Source organism: Mastigoproctus giganteus, chromosome 9 (genome assembly GCF_048544385.1).
Source record: "Mastigoproctus giganteus isolate SK-2022 chromosome 9, ASM4854438v1, whole genome shotgun sequence".
Taxonomy (NCBI): domain Eukaryota; kingdom Metazoa; phylum Arthropoda; class Arachnida; order Uropygi; family Thelyphonidae; genus Mastigoproctus; species Mastigoproctus giganteus.
In genome coordinates, this window is record NC_143583.1 from 217,835,501 (window position 1) to 217,860,665 (window position 25,165).

General features: G+C 37.7%; 1 protein-coding gene across 2 annotated transcripts in view; it reads left to right on the top strand.

Annotated features, from left to right (window-relative positions):
* The window catches only part of LOC150081124 (uncharacterized), a 1,253,880-nt gene that overhangs the window by 1,174,347 nt on the left and 54,368 nt on the right, over nt 1–25,165 (top strand). For both annotated transcript variants that reach the window (XM_090381132.1, XM_090381131.1), the window contains exons 38-40: nt 1,659–1,760; nt 14,482–14,571; nt 21,916–21,993. In XM_090381132.1, the coding sequence (XP_090237258.1) occupies nt 1,659–1,760; nt 14,482–14,571; nt 21,916–21,993 (270 nt within the window). The remainder of the gene's footprint in view (nt 1–1,658; nt 1,761–14,481; nt 14,572–21,915; nt 21,994–25,165) is intronic.

Sequence of the window (25,165 nt, forward strand, 5' to 3'; positions counted from 1 at the left end):
CTTTTACACAATATTTCTGAAGAGATGCAAGTTCTGCAATAGTATCTCTCTTAAAGTAAACATAATCAGTTGATGTTTAAATATTTAATTCTGTAAGTTCGAAAATTGTAGATCTCTTAAAGTACCATTTATAACTGACACAATATAATAGCGTAGCTTAATTTAATTTATTATGATACTCACCTTTTTATCCTCCCTTACCATAGTAATTTTGCCAACCAATTCCGCCATTTATTCAAAAGTACTGATATCACCCTTATATTCTCATCTTACAATAAACTAGGTTCATTATTCAACTCATATAAAGATACACAAAATTACCACATTAGTGACATGAATAATATTCTACTTAATAAAATGTCAAGATAACTGTAACGCTTGCTACATTGGTAGCACCACCACAAAATACGGTTCTACCAAAACATCAAACACACGTGCGTACTACCACTACAGTAGCTTTAGGACAGGACAATCCAATACCGAATTAGCAACACATGTTCAATCCCACAACCACACCCCCCCTTAGTAGATTCAGCCATTCCTATTATCAAATTAAAATCCAGCTTTAAAATTTTCCAATATGATGCCCTAGTTATAGAATGGTTTCGCCACCATTCCACTCTTCAAGTATTAAATTCCAAACTACCCTATAACATAGCACCGGTCTGGAATCTCATGCACCTGAGATTCCCATGTGTATCCAGGAGCATCACAGGAACTTAGTCTTCTTAAATACACGCGTTTACTCTCATTCTACCATTGCCAACTAAAGACATGTAAAACGAAAGCCACTTGTTATGGCTATTGGCCTTCTGTTTCCAACCATATAACTTAAATCGTTTCAAATGTCAACATCGACAACCAAGGACGAAGACGTGCACTTCTACTTCCTTGCACACATTTTAATTCTCTTTTTAAATCCTAACTCATTCATGCTAACTTAAATTTAAAATCATCCAATTTATTCCAACATCAATGCAGATTATAAAAAGGTGAGTATCATAATAAATTAAATTAAGCTACGCTATTATATTGTGTTAATTCTGTAAGTTAATGTGTGAAAACGTATTGTACTCAAGATTCCTATTTATGCATATCTGGTCAGTGAAATTTAATTTCTGGTGCATTATGTGGACTTCACAAAAATTTCCTACTTTCTGAAAAATTTGTTTTCTTCCTGTTTTTTGCAATGAATTCCTGTTTACAAAAGTCAGAAATTGGCAGCTGTGCACATGAAAGAAGCCAAAAGGTTTACAAAGTTTCCATAAAATTTGCTAACTCTAAAAATTTTTAATTTTTAGTCTTTTCATTATCTGTTTTCAAATATACAATAAGTATTGAAAATTAATTAATAAAAATTAAACAAAAAACATTTTTGTGAGGTAAATATAAGCATAGCATTTTAAAAATTTTCTGTGAAAAAGTGAAATTGTTTGCAAGTTGCTGGCAAAAATATAAATTGCCATAAGTATTGTGGTATATTTTTTTTTTTTACATTATTGAAAAAAAAAAAGTAAACCACAACAAAATTAATACGGAATTTTAAAAAATTCAAATTCCATTTTAATTTTTTTGTAATTATACTGAGCCATAATATGTAGGTATTGCTTTTCACCTAACTGTTATTTTTGTATTTAATATTTTATTTTAATCATTAGAACAGATTATGGAATTGACAGCAAAACTTCGTGGCCCTCCAGGCCCCACTGGAAGAGGAAAACCAGGGCGTCCAGGTTCTCCAGGATTACAAGGACCAGCAGGTATTAGTTAGTTACATAGATATGCCATAAAAAATAATTGTTCTACAAATGATGTGACCTTTCAATGAGGAATTTTCTCAGTGCGACATTCAGAATTGCTCCTTAGTTCTGGGCTTTGGCCAGTGGGGTTACGTTTTCTGCTCAAAAAGACCATTTGTGTGCATTTTTACGGCAAGTGGAATCTTAACCCTGACTCTGAACTCTGGCTTGGATAAAATGCAATTTCTGTCAGAAACAAAATTTTTGGGATTCATCTTTGATCAGAAGCTGACGTTCCTCCACCATGCCTGCCACCTCAGGGAAAAATGCATAAAAAGTCTTAGAATACTCAGTGCTATCTGTTTGAGTTATTGGAGAGCAGATAGAAGCAGATTATTGAACCTTTGTCAAGCACTTGTCCGATCCAGTCTTGATTGTGGTTCCCCAATCTGTTCCTCTGCTAGAAATTCCATTCTCTGATGACTCAATCCTGTACACCACAGAACCATTGAAATTTCCACAGGGACATTTCATACTTTGTCCATCCAAAGTCTTTATGTGGAAGCCAGTGATCCACCATTGATGCGTTGTCATCAGCAGTTGTCTTTACAGTATGCCATAAAAATAAAATCTCTGCGAGACCATCCTAGGTGGATATACAGATTTTCCCAAAATGGGAAAATTTGTATAATACACTTAGAACTGGTATCAAGAATTTGATACTAGTTCTAAGTGTTGCTCATACAATGAAATAATGAACTCATTATCCCTGTTAGCAAAATTCCTGTATATATCATTGACAAAATCCCATGTGCTCTCTTGGCAGCCTTTCTGAAACACTCAGGGAATTTCATATCTGACTGCACAATTACCTCAGGTCTATTTCATTTTCTACTAACCTGAATGTAGTGCCACATAGTTGGTACATTCATCTGGGATTACTGCTACCCATATGCAATACTTTGCATTTTTCAATGTTAAATCTCAATTTCCATTTCTCAGCCCAACTGCCCCAGTTTTTCTAGATCTTGTTGCAGTAATATACTGCCATTACTGTCATTAACTACTCTGCCAACCTTTGTATCATCTGCGAACTTACACATTAAGCTTGATATACCTTCATCAGTATCATCAATAAATATGAAAAATAACAATGGGCACATTAACAAACCCTGGAAGGACTTCACTGATAACATTAGTCCATGAAGAGCAGTCCATTGATAATAACTCTGTCTTCTCTCACTCAACCACCCATAGCAGTAACTTGTCTTTAATGCCACACTGCTCCAACTTGCACAGCAGAGTATTATGTGTAACAGCATCAAAAGCTTAACTGAAATCCAAGTATAGCAGTATTATTTATTGCATTGAGTTCCTTTGTTACTGCATAATGGTATCCAGAAAAATTGGTCAGACAAGATCTCTCCTTAACAAACCCATTTGGTGACTGAAGTATAACTGCACTTCTGTCTACATGGTCCTGCATTACTTCTTTAACCAGTGACTGCACTATATACCCTGAAAGAGAAGGTAAGCTTACAGGTCAGTAATTACTCATGTCACCCTTTGATCCCCCTTTGTGAATTGAGGATACATTCACACATCTCCAGTCCACTGGGACCCCTCTGAATCAAAAGATGCTCTCACAATTACAGCCAAGGGTTTGCTTACTTCCTTTGCTGTGGTGGTGGTGGTGTTTTCTGGTGCAAGGGCAACTTAGGCCATATTGCCCTTTGCTGCCTCCATCAATATGATTGGATAGATTGCGTCCACCCCAGGTGACTTTCTTGCTTTTAACTTCAACAATTTCGCTTCTACTTTCCTTTTAGTTATTACAAAATAATTTAGTTCCCTGTTAGAGTTTCATAAACTTCTGGCATCCCCTTCCCTAAAGAATTCCATATATGCAAATATCTATTCAATCTCTCACAACCTTAAACAGATTCTTCAGCAGTTGAACCATCGACATTGAACCATCAGGGGTCCAATGTGATTCTCATTCCTTCTACTGTTAATATAGTAAGAAGTCATGCATTAAGAATCTCCAGATAAAGGAACCACTCGGTGGCAGTGTTCAAAGTGTGCTGATGTGGGATTTAATGAAAGAGTAACTACCATCAGGGGGTAAAGGGAAGGGTTTTTGCTTTCGTAAAGGTTACTACAGTGGTCTCAGACAGTTTTTAAATTCTATAAGTGGGATCAACTGATGATGTTACCAACATTGAATTCTAAATGGGAAGCCTTCAGGGACTTGGAGGCTATTAGGCTTGAAGGCTTTTCATACCAACTAAGAAATATTGTTCAAGGTTTAGGCCAAAATGGATGTCAGATGAACTAATGAGGCTCGTGGCAGAGAAGAAAAATGCATGACAGATATAAGCTAGTCTGTAATCAAGACACAAAAGAGGTTAGGCAAGCAAATCAGATTAAGAGAAATCTTTAGCAAAGGATGCAAGAAACCCAGCAAAGAGTTCTTTACTTATATAAACTCTAGAAGGAAAGGGATGAATCAGATTGGTTTAACATAGATGGTTTCACTATTGATGATCCTGCTAAAGTAGCTGATAAACTGAATGAGTATTTTGCATCTACATTCACACATGAGTTATTAAAGAAGGGGAATACTAGAAGTTTATCAAAATCTAACAGGGAGCTAAGTGATTTTATAATAACTGAGAGAAAAGTGGAGGAAAAATTGTTAAAGTTAAACATAAGGAAGGCACCAGTGGTGGATGGGATCTATCTAGTTATATTAAAGGAGGCAGCAAAGGAAGTACGCAAACAGTTAGCCATAATTCTGAGATCTCCTTTGGACTCAGGGGAGGTTCCCATGGACTGGAGGTGTGCAAATGTATCCTCAATTCACAAATGTGACACAAGTAACTATAGACCTGTTAGTTTAACTGGTGTTTCATGGAAAATAATGGAGTCACTGGTTAAAGAAGTGATGTCCAAGACCACATTTCATTCTCCAAAGCCAGGGCCGAATTCAACAGAAACAAATCAGCTGCAATTAAAAAGCACCTCGAAAGAACCCTAAAAAAGGGGAAAACCATTCTACAGAACAAAGGCTAGTTCTTCCAACAACATCGACCCAATTGACTGGCTCAACTATGTTGCCAGATTTTCTAATCAACCTCCAGCTCTACCTAATCTGCCACTCCCCAACCGCTCTCATCCCACTGATAGTCTCGCTACGATCTGGATTTCCAAGCAACAACTGATGCAGGCCATTAATACTCTCCCTCTCACAGCAACCACCGGTGACGATGGCATCCTCCAGTTCATAATCAAATGCTTAAGCGTCTCCATCATCAATTCACTCCTCAACCTATACAACAGATGCCTCAAAGTTCATTTCTTTCCACCCCCAGTGGAACAGGTACTCTGTCTGGCCCCTTCCTAAGCACCAACAATCAACGCTCCCAAGCCAACATAGGCCCATCGCTTGCACCTCTGTATTGCTAAAAATTCTGGAGAAAGCACTGCTACCGTCTGTCACCCATCAAATTCTCTGTGACAGTCCTCAGCAAATACATATGGGATATCAGGAAGGTCAACTATAACTAACCTTGCAACAACCACTCTGCACATCTTAGAAGCCTTTGAACAAAGACAGGAATTGTCAGTTATATATCTTGACTTCCATTCCGCATTTGATGCCATCTATATACCTAATCTCCTATGTCTCTTAGAAAACTACTTCAATTTTCACGGCGATGTTCTCTGATTCCTAGAATCTCTCCTATCGAAGAGGACCCTTGTTCTAAAGATCAGAACAAAGACCTTCACGCATCACATAACTGCCGGTGTGCCTCAAGGGGGGGTCCTGTCTGGCATTCTCTTCTCAGCAATCATGGTGCCGTTTGTGACCAACAAGTGCAATTGGATCACATATGCTGACAATGTCAAACTCCTTACTAGGATATCACCATCCAACTCGGCAGCCGAAACCACTCAGCAGATCACTAGCAAACTGCAGGACATGGCTGACTATCTTAATATTTTCAACCTCCAAATCAAACCCCTAAAATCGGCACAAATAATTTATTCACTAAAGGGCAGCCCAATAACATTGGAGCCTGTGCTTAACGGCTCCTCAGTTCCAAGTGTTCAAACGCACAAAGATCTGGGGGTCTTTTCGACACCAAACTATCTTTCAACGATCATGTAAACCTCATACAGTCGAGGCTGAATTCACTACGCTGGGTTGCCAAACAACAGCTGCTCCACACCACCGACCCACAACTGGTAAAAAGATACATCGTATCAATCCTTTACCCAACAATACTGTATGCTTCAGAGATATGGGCCTCGGCTGCCGTATTCTGGCTTCTAAAATGGGCCAACAGCAAACTCCACCTTCATCCAGCTCTCAGATCAACGCAATTAGCAGAAGCCCTTCAACTACGCAGGCTCCGATCCTACATCGGAGAAAGAAGGCTGCTGTTCACTCTCAAGATGGCCACTGGTCAAATTACAGAACCGAACTTCTGGGATCACTGCTCTTGGCTCATTCCTCCCCCTTATCTCTGGTCTTCAGCACAGCTGGTAGCAAGCCGTAACCGGCTAGTACTAACCGACAGATTCCTGCCAAAGCAAATGCTGCCCTCACTGCAAGCCATCGACGGGGACCTCCAAGAAGTGGTCAATAATAAAAAATACAGGAAGGGAATCCTCGTCGAACTGAAAATGTAAACTGTGCTTTGTTGCCTTCCAATAATCTGATGTAACTTATATGTTTTTCTCATGTATATCTCTTTTGTAAATATGTTTTGTAAACCCCTGGCACCACCATGTCGTAACGGGACTAATTGTATGTATATCATGCTGTAATTAAAGATTCTATTCTATTCTATTGATGCAGGATCATCTATACAAGACCAGTAATAGTTAAGACACAGCATGGGTTTGTTAAAGGATCATGTTGTGTCACCAATTTGATTGGATACTATGATGTTGTTATAATGGAACTGAATGCAAAAAATAATTTTGATATGATATAATTCAGGAAAGCTTTTGATACTGTTGCACATGGAAGACTGTGGTACAAATTGGAGTGGTATGGCATTAAGGGCAAGTTGCTACGATGGATAAAGGGATGGTTGATTGGGAGACAAAAGAGTGTGGAAATCAATGGACACAGCTCTTTGTGGACTAATGTTATTAGTGGAGTTCCCCAGTGTTTGTTGCTGGGCCCATTGTTGTTTTGTGTATTCATCAATGATATTGATGAAGGTACATCATACTTAATGTCGAAGTTTGTAGATGATACAAAGGTTGGCAGGGTTGTTAACGACAGTAAAGACAGTATGTTACTACAACAGGATCTAGAAAAGTTGGGCAAATGGGCTGAGAAGTGGCAACTGAAGTTTAACATTAACAAATGCAAAGTACTGCACATGGGTAGCATTAACAAAAGAGAAATGTACCCTCTGTGTGGTACTACACTCAGGAAAGTGGAAAATAAAAAAGACCTGGGGTAACTGTGCAGTCAGATATGAAGTTTGCTGAGCAGTGCAGAAGGGCTGCCAGAGCAGGTCATGGAGTCTTGATATACAGCCAATCTCTGATTATCATGAGTGTTGCATTCCGCGGAATGCTATGTAAGTCAGAATTTCCCTAAATAAGCATTTAGGAAATTTGTGCCCTCCAACTATGTGCGCTGAATTTGATAGAAGCAAAAAAGAAATGTTCAACGAACATGTAAATAGAATTATTCAATTTTTTTATCTCATGTGCAGGAAAAATTACAAAAGTGTATGAAATTACAAAAAGAGAGAGGAGGAGTGACTGGGGTTCAAGCCCGTGACTGCTGAATATGGTGCTGTTTCTTGTATTCTGTGAACTCCTCTGACCATCCTATTTAGTCATCCTGGAGTATAAACAGAAAATTTATTTATGCATAACATCAGCAAGTTTTACCTTTCGAGCATCGTTGTCGGAATTAACTCTCCAGCTGATAAGCATGCCGTTACGGAAGCTGAGGGCTTGCAGATTTAGAAGGGTTTTTTTCCAACACATCACAAAATTTCTCTGCAGCTGCAGAGAAATTTTGTGATGCAGAATCAGCACTGGCAACTTCACTGCATACTTTAATGTTTTGGAAACCAGAGTGATGCTTGAACCTATTAAACCACCTGTTGCTTGCCACGAACTTGGCTTGGGGTTTGCCGAACTTATCATTATCTTCATAAATACTTCTTTCTTGAATGGCCATTAGATTCAAGGGCACTTGCTTCTGAATCTGATTTTTTATTCATATTATTAATAGCTTTTCCTTCTTTGATATCGGACCTGGACATTGTTTTGTGATCACTGTTGGGGCGGACTGATCCTGGTGTAAATACGTTGATCCTTTAACATGTTATTTTATATGCACACTGTCCCTTTAATTAGTATTCACTGTTGAAGCAGTGAAACCTAATTCCATGCAATAATGAAAAACTTTCAGCTTCATACTTCTTAATTAATCATCTTCATTTCTAAATCAATTTTTTTTTCGTTTCCTAGTACTGCCAGCACTTGCACTTTCCATTGGTTGCTTTCCCTTCATCATTGCATTATGTAAATAGGAATGAAGAGAAGATTCTGAAAATTTATTTATGTTTTTTATATGATTGAAGATTTCAGTGAAGGGAAACTCAATTCACCATAATAACATAAAAACCCACAGAAATACAGTTATCGGGATTATTGCAAATGCAATAACATCGAGTTTACTACCAGTTTATAATATATTGCACTAACAGAAAAGCCCAATAAACCGGAAAGTGCGAATTGTTTTATTGTCTTTTTATTGTTTTTATTGACCTCTATAAATGTGTTTAAAAAATATCACAAAGGCCTTCAAAATTGATTCTTATAATGGAACATATGATAACAATGAAAGTGTAGTGCAATTTCCATTATAAAAATTACCTTTTGGAGAGATAAATAGCTTAGTTATATAGCAAAAATTTCAACTTCCAAGGTCTTGGAATGAATTACCAAAACAAAAAGTGTTATTGGGTTCACATTACAATATTTTCACGATACCTCCATTTATTCCTACAGGATGGAAAATACGTTTCCATGATTTTTTTAAGTTTGCACCAGCCGACAAAAACTTACGTAAAGTCAAATTTCCATAAGTCAAGTATTACGTAAGTCGGGAAGTGGGTGTACATAACTTGATAATCTTATCATGCAATTCTCATCTCCAATCTGTCTTTTTGGTGACTTCAATGGCAACCATTCATTATGGAGGTCGCCTATGATGGACACAAGAGGCAAATTGATCTAATCATTCATGAATAATAATAATAACCTAGCTATACTAAACTCTGGATCTTCCACCTATATTCACCTACCCACAGGATCTACCTTGGCAGTAGACTTATCAATCTGCTCAAGTATGACATGGTCAGTGATAAACGATCCTCTAAACAGCAATCACTTTTCCATCATTTGCTCCTTACAAACACGGGTAACCCCAACCCTCAAGTAACAATCTGCCTGTAAGTTCAAGAAGGCAAACTGAGACAGCTACTCCACCTGGATCCAGTTAGGCAGGAGTTATGTCCATTGATGATGTAATCACTTACATTACCAATCAGATACTAACTGCAGCTAAAGATTTCATTCCGAAATAATGACACAACCTCACGAGTGCTCTCACCATAACTGGTTGGAATACAGAATGCTCTGGCTGGATCAACTTCCGCAAGTTTCCTACCACCACTAATCTAATTGAATATAAAAGACTTAAGCCAAAGCAAGGCAGATTAAGCAAAAAGCCAAGCATGACTCCTGGTTCACATTTGCCTCAACTATACCCCAAAAACACAGACCCATGGATCATCTGGAGAAAAATACAAGCACTAAATGGAAAATATTCTTTCAACTATCCTCTCCAATACTCTGTTGAAATGGGAAAGATCTGTCTGCATCTAAAGAAATCATAAATGTGTTAGCAGAATCACCCTACAATTAATATAAATTTATATTTATATTAATTGTCCATAAGCCACATTAGTGCCTTAGACACTAATGCGGCTTATGGACATACCTAAACGGATATGCGTCTGTTCGTGGAATGTGCAGGCGCGTGGAACTCCCCTTCTTCTATACCCTCTTTTTTTGACATGCATAATTGCACATACCAAAAAAGGACATGCACATAGCAAAATAGACATGCACACGCAAAATACGAAAATGGCCATTTTCGTATTTCATACCAAAATTTCGTATGGCAAAATAGGCATGTGCATACGAAAATGGACATGTGCACGCGCATACCTAAATGGACATGCGCACATGCATACCTGAATAGACATGCACATGTGCATAAGAAAATGGGCACTCGCATACGAAAATGGACATGCGCATACCTAAATAGGCATGTGCATACGAAAATGGACATGCGCACACACGTATGAAAATGTACATGCGCATGCCAAAATGGACATGCGCACGCATACCTAAATAGACATGCGCACGCGCATACGAAAATGGACATGCATACACTCATACCAAAAAAGACTGGACATGCGCACTCGCATACCAAAATAGACATGTGCACACGCATACGAAAATGGATGTGCACATACGAAATGTGCACTTTTTCCTCCATGCACTTCATATGCTCTTCCTACTCATTTTCTTTTTTTGGACATGCATAAATGACGCATACCAAAATGAACATGTGCACGTGCAAACCTAAATGGATGTGCGATTACCTAAATGCTTCAAATCTCATCCCCCTTTCATTTTTTTTTTTTTTGCTTGACTTTACTAGTACATTTTTTTCTTTACTAGTACCATTATCTAAAGTACCATTCCTAAAGTCCATAAACCATTCCAATATTTTAATACATCATTTTAAATTATCATTTTTTGACCTCTCGAGTTGCTTTAGACTTGCTTTAGATAAACCTTTATCCTTATCTTTAGATAAACAATTAAAAAACGCTAAATGACTAGCCAGCCATCCATCTGTCAAAGCTAGTCATCACACAGATCACCTCTCTCTCTCTCTCTCTCTCTCTCTCTCTCTCTCTCTCTCTCTCTCTATCTATCATCTCAATGAGGCGCCTCCGTAGCCAGGTGGGCAGGAGCAGCAGTGCGTAGCACACGCTTCTTGATTAGACCGGGGTTCGAGCCCGTGAACACCAAATACGGAGCATGTGGAAAGGTCAGGGAATGACCACCGCATATCCCCAGAGCAATATGGCCTTAGTTGCTAATGCTCTTAAAAACCAAATAACAAAATAACCGTAGCCAGGTGGGCAGGAGCAGCAGTGCGTAGCACACGCTTCTTGATTAGAACAGGATTCGAGCCCATGCCCACCAAATATGGAGGATGCAGAAAGGTCAGGGAATGACCACCGCATATCCCACGGAGCAATATGGCCTTAGCTGCTAATGCTCCTAAAAACCAAATAACAAACTATCTCAATGATGATAGTTAGATCATCCTTGTTTAGAATGTGAAGAGAATTTTTACTTTTAGAAGAACGGATTAAGCTGGTGAAGTTCAATTCCAGTCTTAGCTTCATCCTTATACTGGAAGGAAATAATATCCTCTCCATACTTGATGTGCTAGTGAAGGAAGGGAAATAAGATCACCACCAGAATCTATCACAAATTCTATCAAAGTTGGAATAGTGAAGTGACTGACCCTGAGGAATCCTGAAAAATGCATCCCCCCCCCAAGGAATTAGGCCCAGAAGTAGTCAGCAATTTCTACAGAATAACGGATACTTTATGAAATTCAGTTATGACAGAATTATATCTTACACAGTAATATCTCTTATGGTTCTACCATTTCAGGAGGTGGCGCCTCCGTAGCCAGGCGGGCAGGAGCAGCAGTGCCTAGCACATGCTTCTTGATTAGACCGGGGTTCGAGCGTGTGACCACCAAATACGGAGGATGCGGAAAGGTCAGGGAATGACCACCGCATATCCCCGGAGCAGTGGGCGCCTCCGTAGCCAGGTGGGCAGGAGCAGCAGTGCGTAGCACACACTTCTTGATTAGACCGGAGTTCGAGCCCGTGACCACCGAATACGGAGGATGCAAAAAAGGTCAGGGAATGATGACCGCATATCCCATGAGCAATATGGCTTTAGTTGCTAATGCTCCTAAAAATCAAATAACAAACAAACAAACAAACCTGTTGCAGTAGTGTACTATCGATACCATCATTAGCAACCCAACCAAACTTCATATCATCTGCAAACTTAGACATTAACTCTGATATTCATCAATATCATTGATAAATATAGAAAACCACAATGGGCCCAACACCGAACCCTGTTGGACTCCACTAATAACATTAGTCCATGAAGAGCAGTGTCCATTGATTACCACTCTTTGTCTTCTCCCACTCAACCACCCTTTTATCCATTGTAGCAACTTGCCCTTAATACCATACTGCTCCAATTTGTACAGTAGTTCCATGTGCAACAGTATTAAAAGCTTTCCTAAAATCCAAGTATATGATATCAGAATTATTTTTTGCATCCAGTTCCTTTGTGATCACATCATAGTATCCAATCAAATTTGTCAGATAAGACTTCCCCTTAACAAACCCATGCTGTGTCTGAATTATAATTGCTATCTTGTTGGTTGGTTGGTACAAAGGTTTATCTGCACATGGGCAACTTCGGCCAAAATGTGCCTATTCCAGTGTTTGGATAGCTGCTGGAAATTAACTTTATTTGAGATTAGAAATATTCATATAGTCTGGTTTATTTGTGATAGGTGAAGAGCTCATTCACCTATCACAAACATTAGCGTTGTTTTCCAACAAGTGGGTTAGTGATATGGGTTCTTGCATTTGTGTCAGAGAGCAGAAGGTAGTATTTCTGATGTAAGAATAATATGAACAGTCTAAAAGGTTATTTTGAACTATCAGTTGTGGTAAACAATGCATGCATATAGGAGGGTCATTGCCCATGAACAGGAACAAGTGGGTCAGGTGTGTGTGTGTGTGTGTATGTGTGTGTGTCCAATGTGCAATCTTGCCAGTATTAATTCTTCATGTCTGTTTTGCAATATGGCCTTAGCTGCTAATGCTCCTGAAAAAAAAAACCAAAAAACCAAATAACCATTTCAGGAAAAGGTGGGGGGGGGGAGAATAGAAGAGATTTTCTCTTACTGTTTGGGCAAGATGAAAAGGTCTCAAAATTTCCAAGTCTAGGTGTTCCTTACAGGATATTAAAACATCCTGAGAGCTGCCTCATTTTCATTCTCTTCTCCCAAGAAACTTAACAAAGTTTACCAGTATGCCAATAGCTACAGTGAGCAGCTATACCACAGCTTCAAGGTCAGAATTGAACATTGTGTCATTGTCATTCGTTAAGTTACTAAAGTTTCAATATTTCTTTCAAGAAACATGATAGACTTAATTTTGCTATTTTTGGACTCACTGGGTCAATTTCCTTTAGAATCTGCAACTTTTTTTCAGAGTTACAATTTTTTTTTCTTTTGTTGCCCAATGTAATTGTAACTTTTATTTGGAATTGAGAATTTTGTATGTTCCACAAATCAATTTAAATTGTGTCACAAAATATATTTTGGAAAAGCACACAAAGCAAAAGATGTGAACAAAACAACCATTATTCTTTATGCACTTTGGGCTACCAATTTTTAAACATCACAGAGGAGTGTTTAAAATTAAAAATAAATTTAAAAATTAGCAGCCCAAAGTGCATAAATGGAATCCTTTTTAATCCTGGCAAAACATTAAAATTGAAAAGGGGGAAAGCATGTAGGCAGTAGACTTCCTTTGTGCTAATTTGAATGACACAGAAAAGAAAAGCATTTGTCATTGGAAAATCTAAAAACTGCAGTGTTTCAAAAACATTAAACAGTTACCTGTTCAATTTTAGGGCAAATAATGTAGCGAATTAGGGCCTAATGTAGCGAAGTAGTCAGGAGTGCAATAGCACATGCTGTTTGAATGGGACCGGGATTCAAGTCTATGACTGCTAAATATGATTAACGATTGTATTCATGATTTATTATGAACTCCTCTGACCTGGTGGTCATGCCAGACTATAAATGAGAACATATATTTTTTAATCTTATTTGATTCTGAGCTGCTTCATTGGGATCATGAATTATACAGAAATTATTTTTTATTTCTTTTGGACAATCAAATAGCAGTGGTTCAAAAGAATACACACTGTATGAAATACATATGACTAGGAATTGCACATATTATATATAATATAGTGTGTGCAATACCAATTAAAGTGAAAAGTATTTATTTAGTGTAACTGTAAGTGTAACCCTAACTGTAAACTAATGCACAACTATGTGTATGGCTGTTTATATCTGTTAATTAAATTCATTATTAAATTTCTACTAATTTCAACATCCATTATAGCGTGAAAACTATTTTAGCCCCCTCAATAACACTGTAACCAAGCTTGATTCTCTGTGTGTGTGTGTGTGTATGTGTGTGTGTGCGTGTGCGTGCGTGTGTTCGTGTGCGTGTGTGTGAGTGAGTGAGTGAAAAAGAGATCATAAGGCAAGCAATGGTAATATGTTATAAACACCAACAAATGCTTCTGAAGACGCCCAAAAAAACTTTTGGGCATCTTCAGAAGTATTTTTTTTTAGAATTAGAAGAAAATTTTTTTGTTATGTTTCAACAATGAAAAAATATATATCCAGTAAAGGTAGACTCTGACTATTATTATATTGTGTATAAAATAACAAAATATCAAAGTATACATGTGCTTATATTAATAGGTGATCCAGGAAATCCAGGACTGCCAGGGGAACGTGGATTCATGGGACTACCTGGTATACCAGGCCCTCCTGGTCCTCATGGATCTAAAGGCGAGTGTGTGTGTGTGAAGACTAATATTAGAAAAGTGACAGTGTTTTAAATAAATTTTAACTGCATTATTTTTTAAGAAAATATATCAGGATTTTTAAAGCTGTCAAAATTACACAGCGGAAGACAATCATTTACTTGAAAGAAATTTCTTTGCCTTATGCTTGTCGTGGAGTCATCTTAATTTCTTTTTGAGTTAGCTGCAACGTGAAGAACAACCAGTTATCTCAAAAAAAACCCAAATGCTTTATTAGTATTGAAAAGTAAGCATGCTTATAACAACAGCAGCCAAAAAAACTTTACCTCCATAATTTGACTCCCTTCTAATTATTTTTCCAATCCTTCTTTAAGTTTATTTAAACTTGATGCATTCATATACCACCACATGGAATTTCATTCAGGTAGCAATTATTGTCTGGCTAAAGGCATATTTTCTTTATGGCACTTCTGCAACCATCCTTTTTACAATTTATTTCCGCTTCTCTCTCTCTCTCTCTCTCTCTCTCTCTCTCTCTCTGCACATTATCTTTAAAAGAATAATGCTATAATCAACATTTAGTGTGATAAACCCTTTTCATCTATAATCAAAGAATAGCAAGCCTTACACAAAACTAGACAATTTTTGCCAGTAATTGTGGTGATTAGTGACTTTTAGACAGCTTCACAACCATAGTAACCCAATTCGTGCAGCATTCTATATACTGTATTCGTGCTAACACATTTCCAGTTGTCTCACTAATGGCCTTAAACACTTCAAGTAGGTATCCATGGAGATAAATGTCTAGTTTCCAGATATTGGAAACTATAGAACTGCAGTCTTTCTTGTGGCCCTTCTTTCAACCATTTCCAACAGATGTATTTTTCTTAATAAAATAAGGTTTCTAAATGTTTATGCAGTATTCAAATTTGGCCTGAAAATTGCATTATCCTGCAATGATCAGGCCAATGCTTGCATATCCACAAGTAATCTTTATGTACAGCAAAACTAATAATGTGTGCTGAAACATTTGGTCTTTAAGACAGCGTCTATTCTCTTTGGAATACTTCACCAGTTTTTGTAAATGTCCTCCAATATTTTACACTATTTGGCTTTCAAAGTGGCAACCAGTTTCAGCTCGCTTTTTGAGGCAGCCTCTCCTCACACACACACAAGATTATCCAATTCATCCCAGAAGAGTTCTCTGTATCATTGAGATCAGGACCAGAGTCCTGATCTCAATCAAGTCTATCATATCTAATCTCAATCAAGGCTGACAAGTCTAACTTTTCAACACTCGCATCCTCTAATCTGCCACAATGCATGACACGGTATGACATGGAGGATTGTCCTACTGATAAGGGATTGGCCTTCCCTGACATGCTGATAATGCATTTTCCAGGACACCTAGATAGTCCTCAATATTTGCGGTTTTGTCCAAAATAACCAATGATCTCAGGCCAAACAATAAAAACAGCCACAGGCCATTACACCTCTCTAGACTTCATTGTTGAGATGATACCATCTGGTAGGCTTTCTCTGGGCATTTGTCCCACACAGGCACAACCACCGTAAGATGAGTCACGGTACATGATAGACAACCATGTACCATGATTCCTTACTCCAAAGCACAGCCTTCCATTGGTCTATGCTCAAAGAACAGCAAGCTAGACTACTTCTGGCAATGGTCGGGTTGGTTAGTGAGTTGTGAACAGCTGCACAACCATGGTAACCCATAGCATTAGTTGACAAGAAAACAAGCTTATAAAGCCAAAAAAAAAAAAAAAAAAACTCTTCCCATTTCACCCAATCGGTCACTGCAAATGTTTGTCTAGTTCAGCCTTAAATTTATTTAAGCTATCAACTTCCACAACAACAGATGGAAGTCCGTTCCTGCAAACAACTACCTGCTGACTAAAGGAAAACTTCTGTACATCTATTCTACAACTGTCTTTCTTCAATTTGAATCTATGCCCCCTCAGGTTCTTAATCTGAGCAAGCGTAAGTATCCAATCAGCATTGGGCCTGCTCAAACCATTCAAGGCCTTATACACCTCAATGAGATCACCTCGCAGGTGCCTAGTCTCCAGATGCTGCAACTTGCAGAATTTATGCCTTTTTTTGTAAGCACATCCCTTTGTTCCTCTCACCAAACCTTGTTGCCCTTCTCTGTACTTGTTCTAGCAATTCTACATCCTTCCTAAAATGAGGCCTCCAGACCTATATGCAGTGCTCAGTACTGCTAGCAAAATTTCTATAGATCATTGACAAAACTCCATGACCTGCCCTGGCAGCCCGTCTGCACTGCTAAGAGAACTTCATATCTGACTTCACAATTATTCCCATATATTTTTCATTCTCCACCACCCTAAGTGTGGCACCTCCGTAGCCAGGTGGGAAAGAGCAGCAGTGTGTAACACACGCTTCTTAATTAGACCGGGGTTCGATTCCGTCACCACCAAATACGGAAGATGCGGAAAGGCCAGGGAATGACCACCGCATATTCCCAGAGCAATATGGCCTTAGTTGCTAATGCTCCTAAAAACCAAATAACAAACAAACAACCCTAAGTGTAGTACCACACAAGTTGGTGCTTTTCTCTAGATTTACTTCTACCCATATGCAGTACTTTGCATTTGTCAATGTTAAACTTCAGTTGCCATTTCTCAGCCCATCTACCTAAAGTGTTTCTAGATCTTGTTGCAGTAGCATAATGTCATTAACAACCCTGCAAACCTTTGTATCATGTGCAAACTTGGAGTGGTGTGGCATTAAGGGCTGCAATGGATAAAGGGATGGTTGAGTGGTAATAGAGGGACACTGCTCTACGTGGACTAATGTTACTAGTGGAGTCCCCCAGGATTCGGTGCTGGGCTCATTGTTGTTTTGTGTATTTATCAATGATATCGATGAAAGTGTATGAAGGCTTCATGTCCAATTTGTACAGCAGTCTTCCATGTGCAACAGTTTCAAAAGCTTTCCTGAAATCCAAGTATATGATATCAAAATTATTTTTTGCCTCCAGTTCCTTTGTGATCAAATTGGTCAGACAGTGCTTCTTTAACAAGTGCCTCCATTAATTTCCCTGGAACAAAAGTTAAACTAACAGGTCTATAATTATTTGTGTCACCCTTTGCATCCCCTTTGTGAATTGGGGATACATTTGCACATCTCCAGCCCATGGGGACCTCTCCTGACTCTAAGGATGCTCCCATAATTATAGCTATGGGTTTGCTTACTTCCCTTGCTGCCTCCTTCAATATAACTGGATAGATTCCATCTGTCCCAGGTGCCTTTTTTTATGTTTAACTTCAACAATTTCTCCTTCACTTTGCTCTGAGTTATTACAATATCCCTTTGGATATCATCATTCTTCTCTTTCTTGGTGATTCCTTTCTATTTCTGACTCTCTCTCTCTCTCGGGGTAATTCAGAAATTTTTTTTTTTTGCTGGTGCAGCATAATCCTCAGGCTTCTTTGCACCATATGGCTAATAATAATAATCATCTACTGATGGCCTGTGTGTGTGTGTGTGTGCTGCAATGACATCAACCTACATTCTATGTAGAGAATTCTTTGCAGGCCTCTCCTGTCATGTTCCATCAGCTCTGGCGGTTTCCCCAGATCATTTCATGATGGTTTTGACGCCATTACACTTCCAGTCATATCACCATCACTCATTAGGAATCTTCAGTGCCATTGAAATATCACTAACTTCACAATACTCCCAGGTTTTTTTCATTTTCTACCACCTTAAGATTAGTACCACACAGTTGGTACGTGTGGTACTATACTTAAGTACTGGGGTTACTTCTACCCATATGCAGTACTTTGCATTTGTCAAGGTTAAACTTCAGTTGCCACTTCTTAGCCCATCTGCCCAAATTATCTAGATCCTGTTGCAGTAGCACACTGCCATTACTGTCATTAACAACCCTGCCAACTTTTGTATCATCTGCAAACTTCGATATTAAGTCTGATATACCTTCATCAATATCATTGATAAATATACAAAACAACAGTGGACCTAACACCGAACCCTGTGGGACTCCACTAATAACATTAGTCCAAGAAGAGCAGCACCCATTGATTACCACCCTCTGTCTTCTCCCACTTAACCATCCTTTTATCCATTGTAGCAACTTACCCTTAATACCATTCTGCTCCAATTTGTAAATAGTCTTCCATGCGCAACAGTGTCAAAAGTTTCCTGAAATCCAAATATATGATATCAAAATTATTTTTTGCATCCAGTTCCTTTGTAACCACATCATAATATCCTATCAAATTTGTCAGACAAGACTTTCCCTTAACAAACCCATGCTGTGTCTGTATTATTGCTGCAGTCTTGTCTAGATGATCCTGCAATGCATCTTTAACCAGTGACTCCATTATTTTACCCGAAACAGAAGTTAAACTAACTGGACTGTAATTACTCATGTCACCCTTCGATCCCCCTTTGTGAATTGGGGATACATTTGCACATCTCCAATCCGTGGGAACCTCTCCTGAGTCCAAGGATGCTCTCATAATTATGGCTAAGGGTTTGCTTAGTTGCTGTGCCGCCTCCTTTAATATAACTGGATAGATTCCATCCACCCCTGGTGCTTTTCTTATGTTTAACTTCAACAATTTCTCCTCCACTTTGCTTTCAGTTATTACAAAATCATTAAGTATCCTGCTACAATTTGATAACCTTCTACCATTTTCAAACCTTAATAATTCTTCATGTGTGAATGTAGATGCAAAATACTCATTCAGTTTGTTTGCTATCTGAACAGGATCATCAACAGTCGAACCATCGATGTCAAGTGGACCAATCAGATTCATCCCCTTCCTTTTAGAGTTTATATAAGTAAAGAAATCCTTGCTGTTTTTCTTAGCATCCTTTGCCAAAGATTTCTCGTAATCTGCCTTCGCCTGCCTAACCTCCTTTGTCACCTGATTACAGACTAGCTTATATCTGCCATAGGCTTCCGAGTCGCTTGATAATTTATATGCATCCCATGCAGTTTCTTCTCTGTTACGAGTCTCATTAGTTCATTTGATAAACATTTAGGCCTAAACCTTGAACAATATTTCTTAATAGGTATGAAATTTTTAGTAGCTTCCACGATTAATTCCTTGAATGCTTCCCACTTAGAATTTACTGTTGGTAACATCGTCAGTTTATCCCACTGTACAGAATTTAAAAACTGTCGGAGACCACTGTACTCACCTTTACGGAAGCAAAAACCCTTTCCTTTACCCCTGATGGTAATTAAATCTTTAAGTAAATCCCACATCAGTACACTGTGATCACTGCCACCTAGTGGTTCCTTTATCTGCAAATTTTTAATACACGAATGATCACTGCTGATAACCAGGGAATGACCACCGCATATCCCGGAGCAATATGGCCTTAGTTGCTAATGCTCCTAAAAACCAAATAACAAAACCCATGTATAATTATGCCTTGTGCATTTCATTTTTAAATACATTATTTGTACACCATTTGGCATCTCTCATATTGTGGAATCACTTCCCAACTGTGATGGCATGTTGGGTACCTGTGATGGCATGTTACCAGGGTACCTGCCCACCCACCTATGATAGACCAACAGCTTTGAAACAGTGCCATCTGGGTGGTATCCACTTGTCTCTTGAATAAGTAATCTTCTCTACTAGAGAAGTGTTACTTATTCAAAGTAGTGCTATACCTGGTATCTCATTGTGAAGGCAGCCACAATATGAGATACAATTAAAATTATGCCTTTTACATTACACACACAGTTTAAATATATGGGTAAACTATGGTGTATCTACACCGATATTATATAGCTAATTACTTAAAACCCATATATAATTATATGGGTTTTAAGTAATATATAATTATTATGCCTTGGTTTTAAGTAATATATAATTATTATGCCTTGGTTTTAAGTAATATATAATTATTATGCATAATATATAATTATTATGCCTTGGTTTTAAGTAATATATAATATGTATAATATATAATTATTATGCCTTGTGCATCTCATCTTTAAATACTAATATGTACCATACATTCGTGTATACAGTAAAGAATTATTATTCAGGATTTATTGTTACCCAAATTCCTTGAATTTCACTTGCCTTCTTCAGCCCATCTGTCTAGTTTATCTAGCCAGATATTCTTGATTAATATCATTAACTACTCTACTCTAACCTACACACTAAACTTGAAATACCTACATCAGTGTTAAATACTGGTAGTGATCCAACACAAAGCCCTATGGGACCATACCCATAGTGACCATTTATAATACTCTGTCTTGTACCATTTTAATGATCCATAGTATTAACTGTTCTCAAACATAACTGCTGCAATTAATATGACAATCTAAATATATGATGTCAAAATTTTTTTTGCATCCATTTTATGTAATGACCTACTCTGATTAATTAATGATAGTAATTAATCAGAGTAGCCAAATACAATTTCCCTTTAACCAACTTATGCTATGATTGCCTTTCCATTGACAAAGATAATGTTTCATTACTTCTTTAACTGTTCTCTCCATTATTACACAGCCATAGAGTCAAACTTACACAGATCTCACCAAATAGAAATACTGAAGCATGCCAGAACATGTAAAAAAAGAAGTTCAGAGGTATACCAGTGATCTCCCCCATTCCAATAATACCTTAAACACCTGAGGAGCTGTAAGAGATCCCATTACCAAAGAGGATTTCTTACATGTCATCAGAAATGAACTAAAAGTGAAGGAGTAACAAATGAAAAATGAGTTTTTGTCTGGAAACGAAAATCCATTTTTTATGTATGGAATGGATTTTCACAATTATGAAGTCATCTCTCAAAAAAAAAAAAAAAAAAAAAAAACAAAGCTTGTATAAAACTCTGGCAAACCCAAATAAATAAAATCCAGATTGAATACGAACCACAGATGTGAAGATTTATCTTGAGATAGAAAAGGTGTGGTACTTGTAAGTGCATTACACTAACACCATACACTAGCGAGGTTCACTTTACCTATTACTTCCTACCTGTGAGGGAAGTAGTGGTTGCCATTCTACTGGAATGTAATCATTGTCAACTCACAAGGACTTGTGCATTAAAATTTGTCTCTTACAGAAATTAAAACTGTTTAAAGTACTATATAATATAAGAGAAGGCTGCTAGAAGCCCTTGTGCCATTAAACAAGGGCCAATACTACAGGTTGTTGAAGATACCCTTCAACAATCCCATTAGATTGCTATTTTGAAGATATCAAAATTGAGAACTAGTAAATGACTGACTTTTATTATTGTGTTTCTATCATAAAATTAAAATGACTGAACAGTATGCTTTTGCATTAATTACCTTGTGCTTAAATATATTTTTTAGGAGATAAAGGTGATAGGGGCGATAGAGGACCAGAAGGAGTTGGTGTAGAAGGACCCATGGGCCTTCGAGGATTACCAGGTAAGAAACATACATGTAAAAAATTAACCATTCAGCTTTCTTCGTATTTTGGCCATTTTTTATGCATTACTAATTAATTTTGACAAAACCCTACATTAAAATACTGTAAGCAGAGGTGTTCTGCTATCAGGTTACAATTAGTGTGACTGAATATTATGAATTTGTTACTTAAAGGTAAATAATTGCATATGGCTTCAATTATATATGGTGGAGCCCAGCATACTGACACATTTTAAATTGTTAAAGCTGCATATAATCCTTACAATGAGCAGTTTTTAATATAGCTTAAAGTTGAGTCCAAAGGCATTTTTTCTAACTATTTAGTTTTAAAAACGACATCACTTAAATGTCTCTCTTGCAATACATTCTTGAATTCTTTTTGTGACATTGCCCAAAAACAAATTCATGGCACCATCATTTGCTTGAATCTTCTCCATGATTCTCTCCTTCAATTCATCAAATGTTCAAGGTTTGTTAGTGTGCTTTTGTTCAGCACAGAAAAATTAGCTGATTCGAGCCAAGCACTGCAGCCAAGCATAACAAGAAATGATGCAATTGCCAAAAAAGCCAACACGCAACTTCATGTTTACATGTGTTATGCGGACAGTTGCCCCATCCGGCTGGAATTACACTAACTGATCCTGAAGCTGTGGGGCCAAAAAAATTTTCAACATGGATCCATAATGCTTGGTTTACCATAACAGAATTATCCTCAAAGAAACACTTCGATCTGTTGTGTGTTTTTCATCAATCTGTTTCTGTAGAACCTATACTGAAAGTTCTATTTATTTACATGCCACAGAGGTGGAAGATTTCTTCATCTGTCATTAAAATGTTTTTAATTAAATTTGGATTTTGTTGTAATAATCTTTGAAAATTTCTTGGCAAACCAAAGACATGCTGTTTTGTCACATTTTCACTATTTCCTGTGCTGGTTCTGTCTTATAGGGAAGAAAGTGTAAATCCATATGTAAAATTTGGTTGAGGTATTGTCTGTATTACTAGTGATTAAGAATGCATTCTTACCAAGTGAGAAGGATTTTGTCTCACAGCTGCAATATTTTCAAGCATTCTTACAGTCCTTTAGGTTTTACTCCAACCATACAACTAGTTTCCTGCCATTGTTTTTCCCAAGTGATGATAGTATTTCATGAAGGAGCAACACCTATATGATTCACACCAAATTTATTGAAAAAACTATACTGAGTTTGAGTCACAGATTTGCATTTACACAGTGCAGCAATTGGAAAATGAGACTCATGTTATGAGACAAGTGCTGGTGCTGCCATCTACTAGAAGTAAACATGAAATGAAAGAGTGATTGTTCCTCAACTCCACAGTCAAGATCAGTGGAAATTGAAGCTGTTATTGTTGTTGTTATTTGGTTTTTTTCATAGGAGCATTAGCAACTAAGGCCATATGTCTCCGGGTATATGCAGTGGTCATTTCCTGACCTTTCCGCATCCTCCGTATTTGGTGGTCACGGGCTCAAACCCCGGTCTGATCAAGAAGTGTGTGCTACGCACTGCTGCTCCTGCCCGCCTAGCTACGGAGGTGCCAAAATTGAAATTGAAGCCCATGTCTCTCCTATGTCTGTGTTGTGGAGTGTCAAAAAGAGCAAACATCAAGTTTTGTGTTTGACCGGACAAAAGTGCCATGGAAATATTTCAAATGATGAAGCAAGTGTATGGAGAGAATTGTCTGGGTTGTGCACATGTGTTCGAATGGAATTTCACCCATAGTCACTGGAAGATGAACATTCGGGCCCAGAAAAAACAGTTTAAACCCCAGAGTTGATTGAAAAGATGTGGGAAATCATTCTGATGACTAATGTGCAATGCTCTGAATGATTTCAGATCTGTGTGTTAATAAGGAAACCATTTGACAAATAATAACTCAGGATTGGAAGAAACTGAACATCTGTGTGCAGTTTGTTCCACAGATGATCAATGACAGGAGCAAGTTGAACACTGCAAAGAACTCATTGTTGACATACAAATGTGTTATTTCCTGTACGACCCCACAATGAAGAAACAAAGTGCAGAGTGGAAGTTGGCAAAGTCTCCCAAAGCCCAAAAAGTTTGTCAAGAAAGGTCAAAAATCAAAAGTATGCTCATCACTTTTTACCATAGAAAGGGAATTGTGCACAAAGAGTTCATGTCAAATGGCCAAAGTGTTACTGCCGCCTGCTATTTGGATGTTTTGAAATGTTTGTTTCAGAGAATCTGTTTTGGGTGGCCTCAGTACAGAGAAGATGGCAGTTGGTTCCTCTTGCACAACAATGCACCAAGCCAAAAGACTCTCACTGTTTGGAAGTTTTTGGCTAGCAAATAAAGGCTGCATACTGTTGCACCCAGCATATTCACTAGACCTAGACCCATGTACATTTTTTTGTTTCTGAAGCTCAAGGTGCCACTGAAAGGCTGTTATTTTTATGATGTTGACACCCTTCAAAGAGCTGTGTTGAGAACATTGAACAGCATACCAGTCACGACCTTCTACCAGTCGTTCCAGATGCTTTGTGGTCATTGAAGGTTAGTTTACTCATATATGGGGTCATTATTATTTTATAATATTAGTCTCATTTTCCAATTGCTGCACCATGTATTCACCCATAAACACATTTCTTCCAGCACCATCTTCCAGCCCAAAATGTATTATTTGGTGATTAGAGTACTTTTATGCTGTGTACATTAAATAAGATAATAATAAAATTCATATCTTCAATGTAAGTGCAGACATTTGGTTCAGTCCAATTCAAAAGAATATTGTGATCATTGTAACTTTCATTATCCTAGTAACTGCAGGCACACCCTCTGACTTTTATTTTAGACTGAAGATAAAGGTTGATGAATTCATATGCTATTTATCATTTATTTATTGTTCATTTAAATGCTTCCTGAGAAGTCAAAACCATTCTATCATCCCTGTTAACTTTATCACATAGTATGTGACATCGATATTCATAGAGCTTTTGTATTGGTGAGTTGGTGTGAATATGGCATCATGTAACTAGTAATGAAGTGAAAAGTAGTTGAATTGTAGGATTTTGACTGTGGTAAACAAGTAGCTTGTAGGTTCTAATCGCATAGGTTGGCATATATTTTTTGTTTTAGCAAAAAAAAAAAAAAAAAAAAAAAAAAAAATGTATGCCAGAAAGAAATTTTTTATT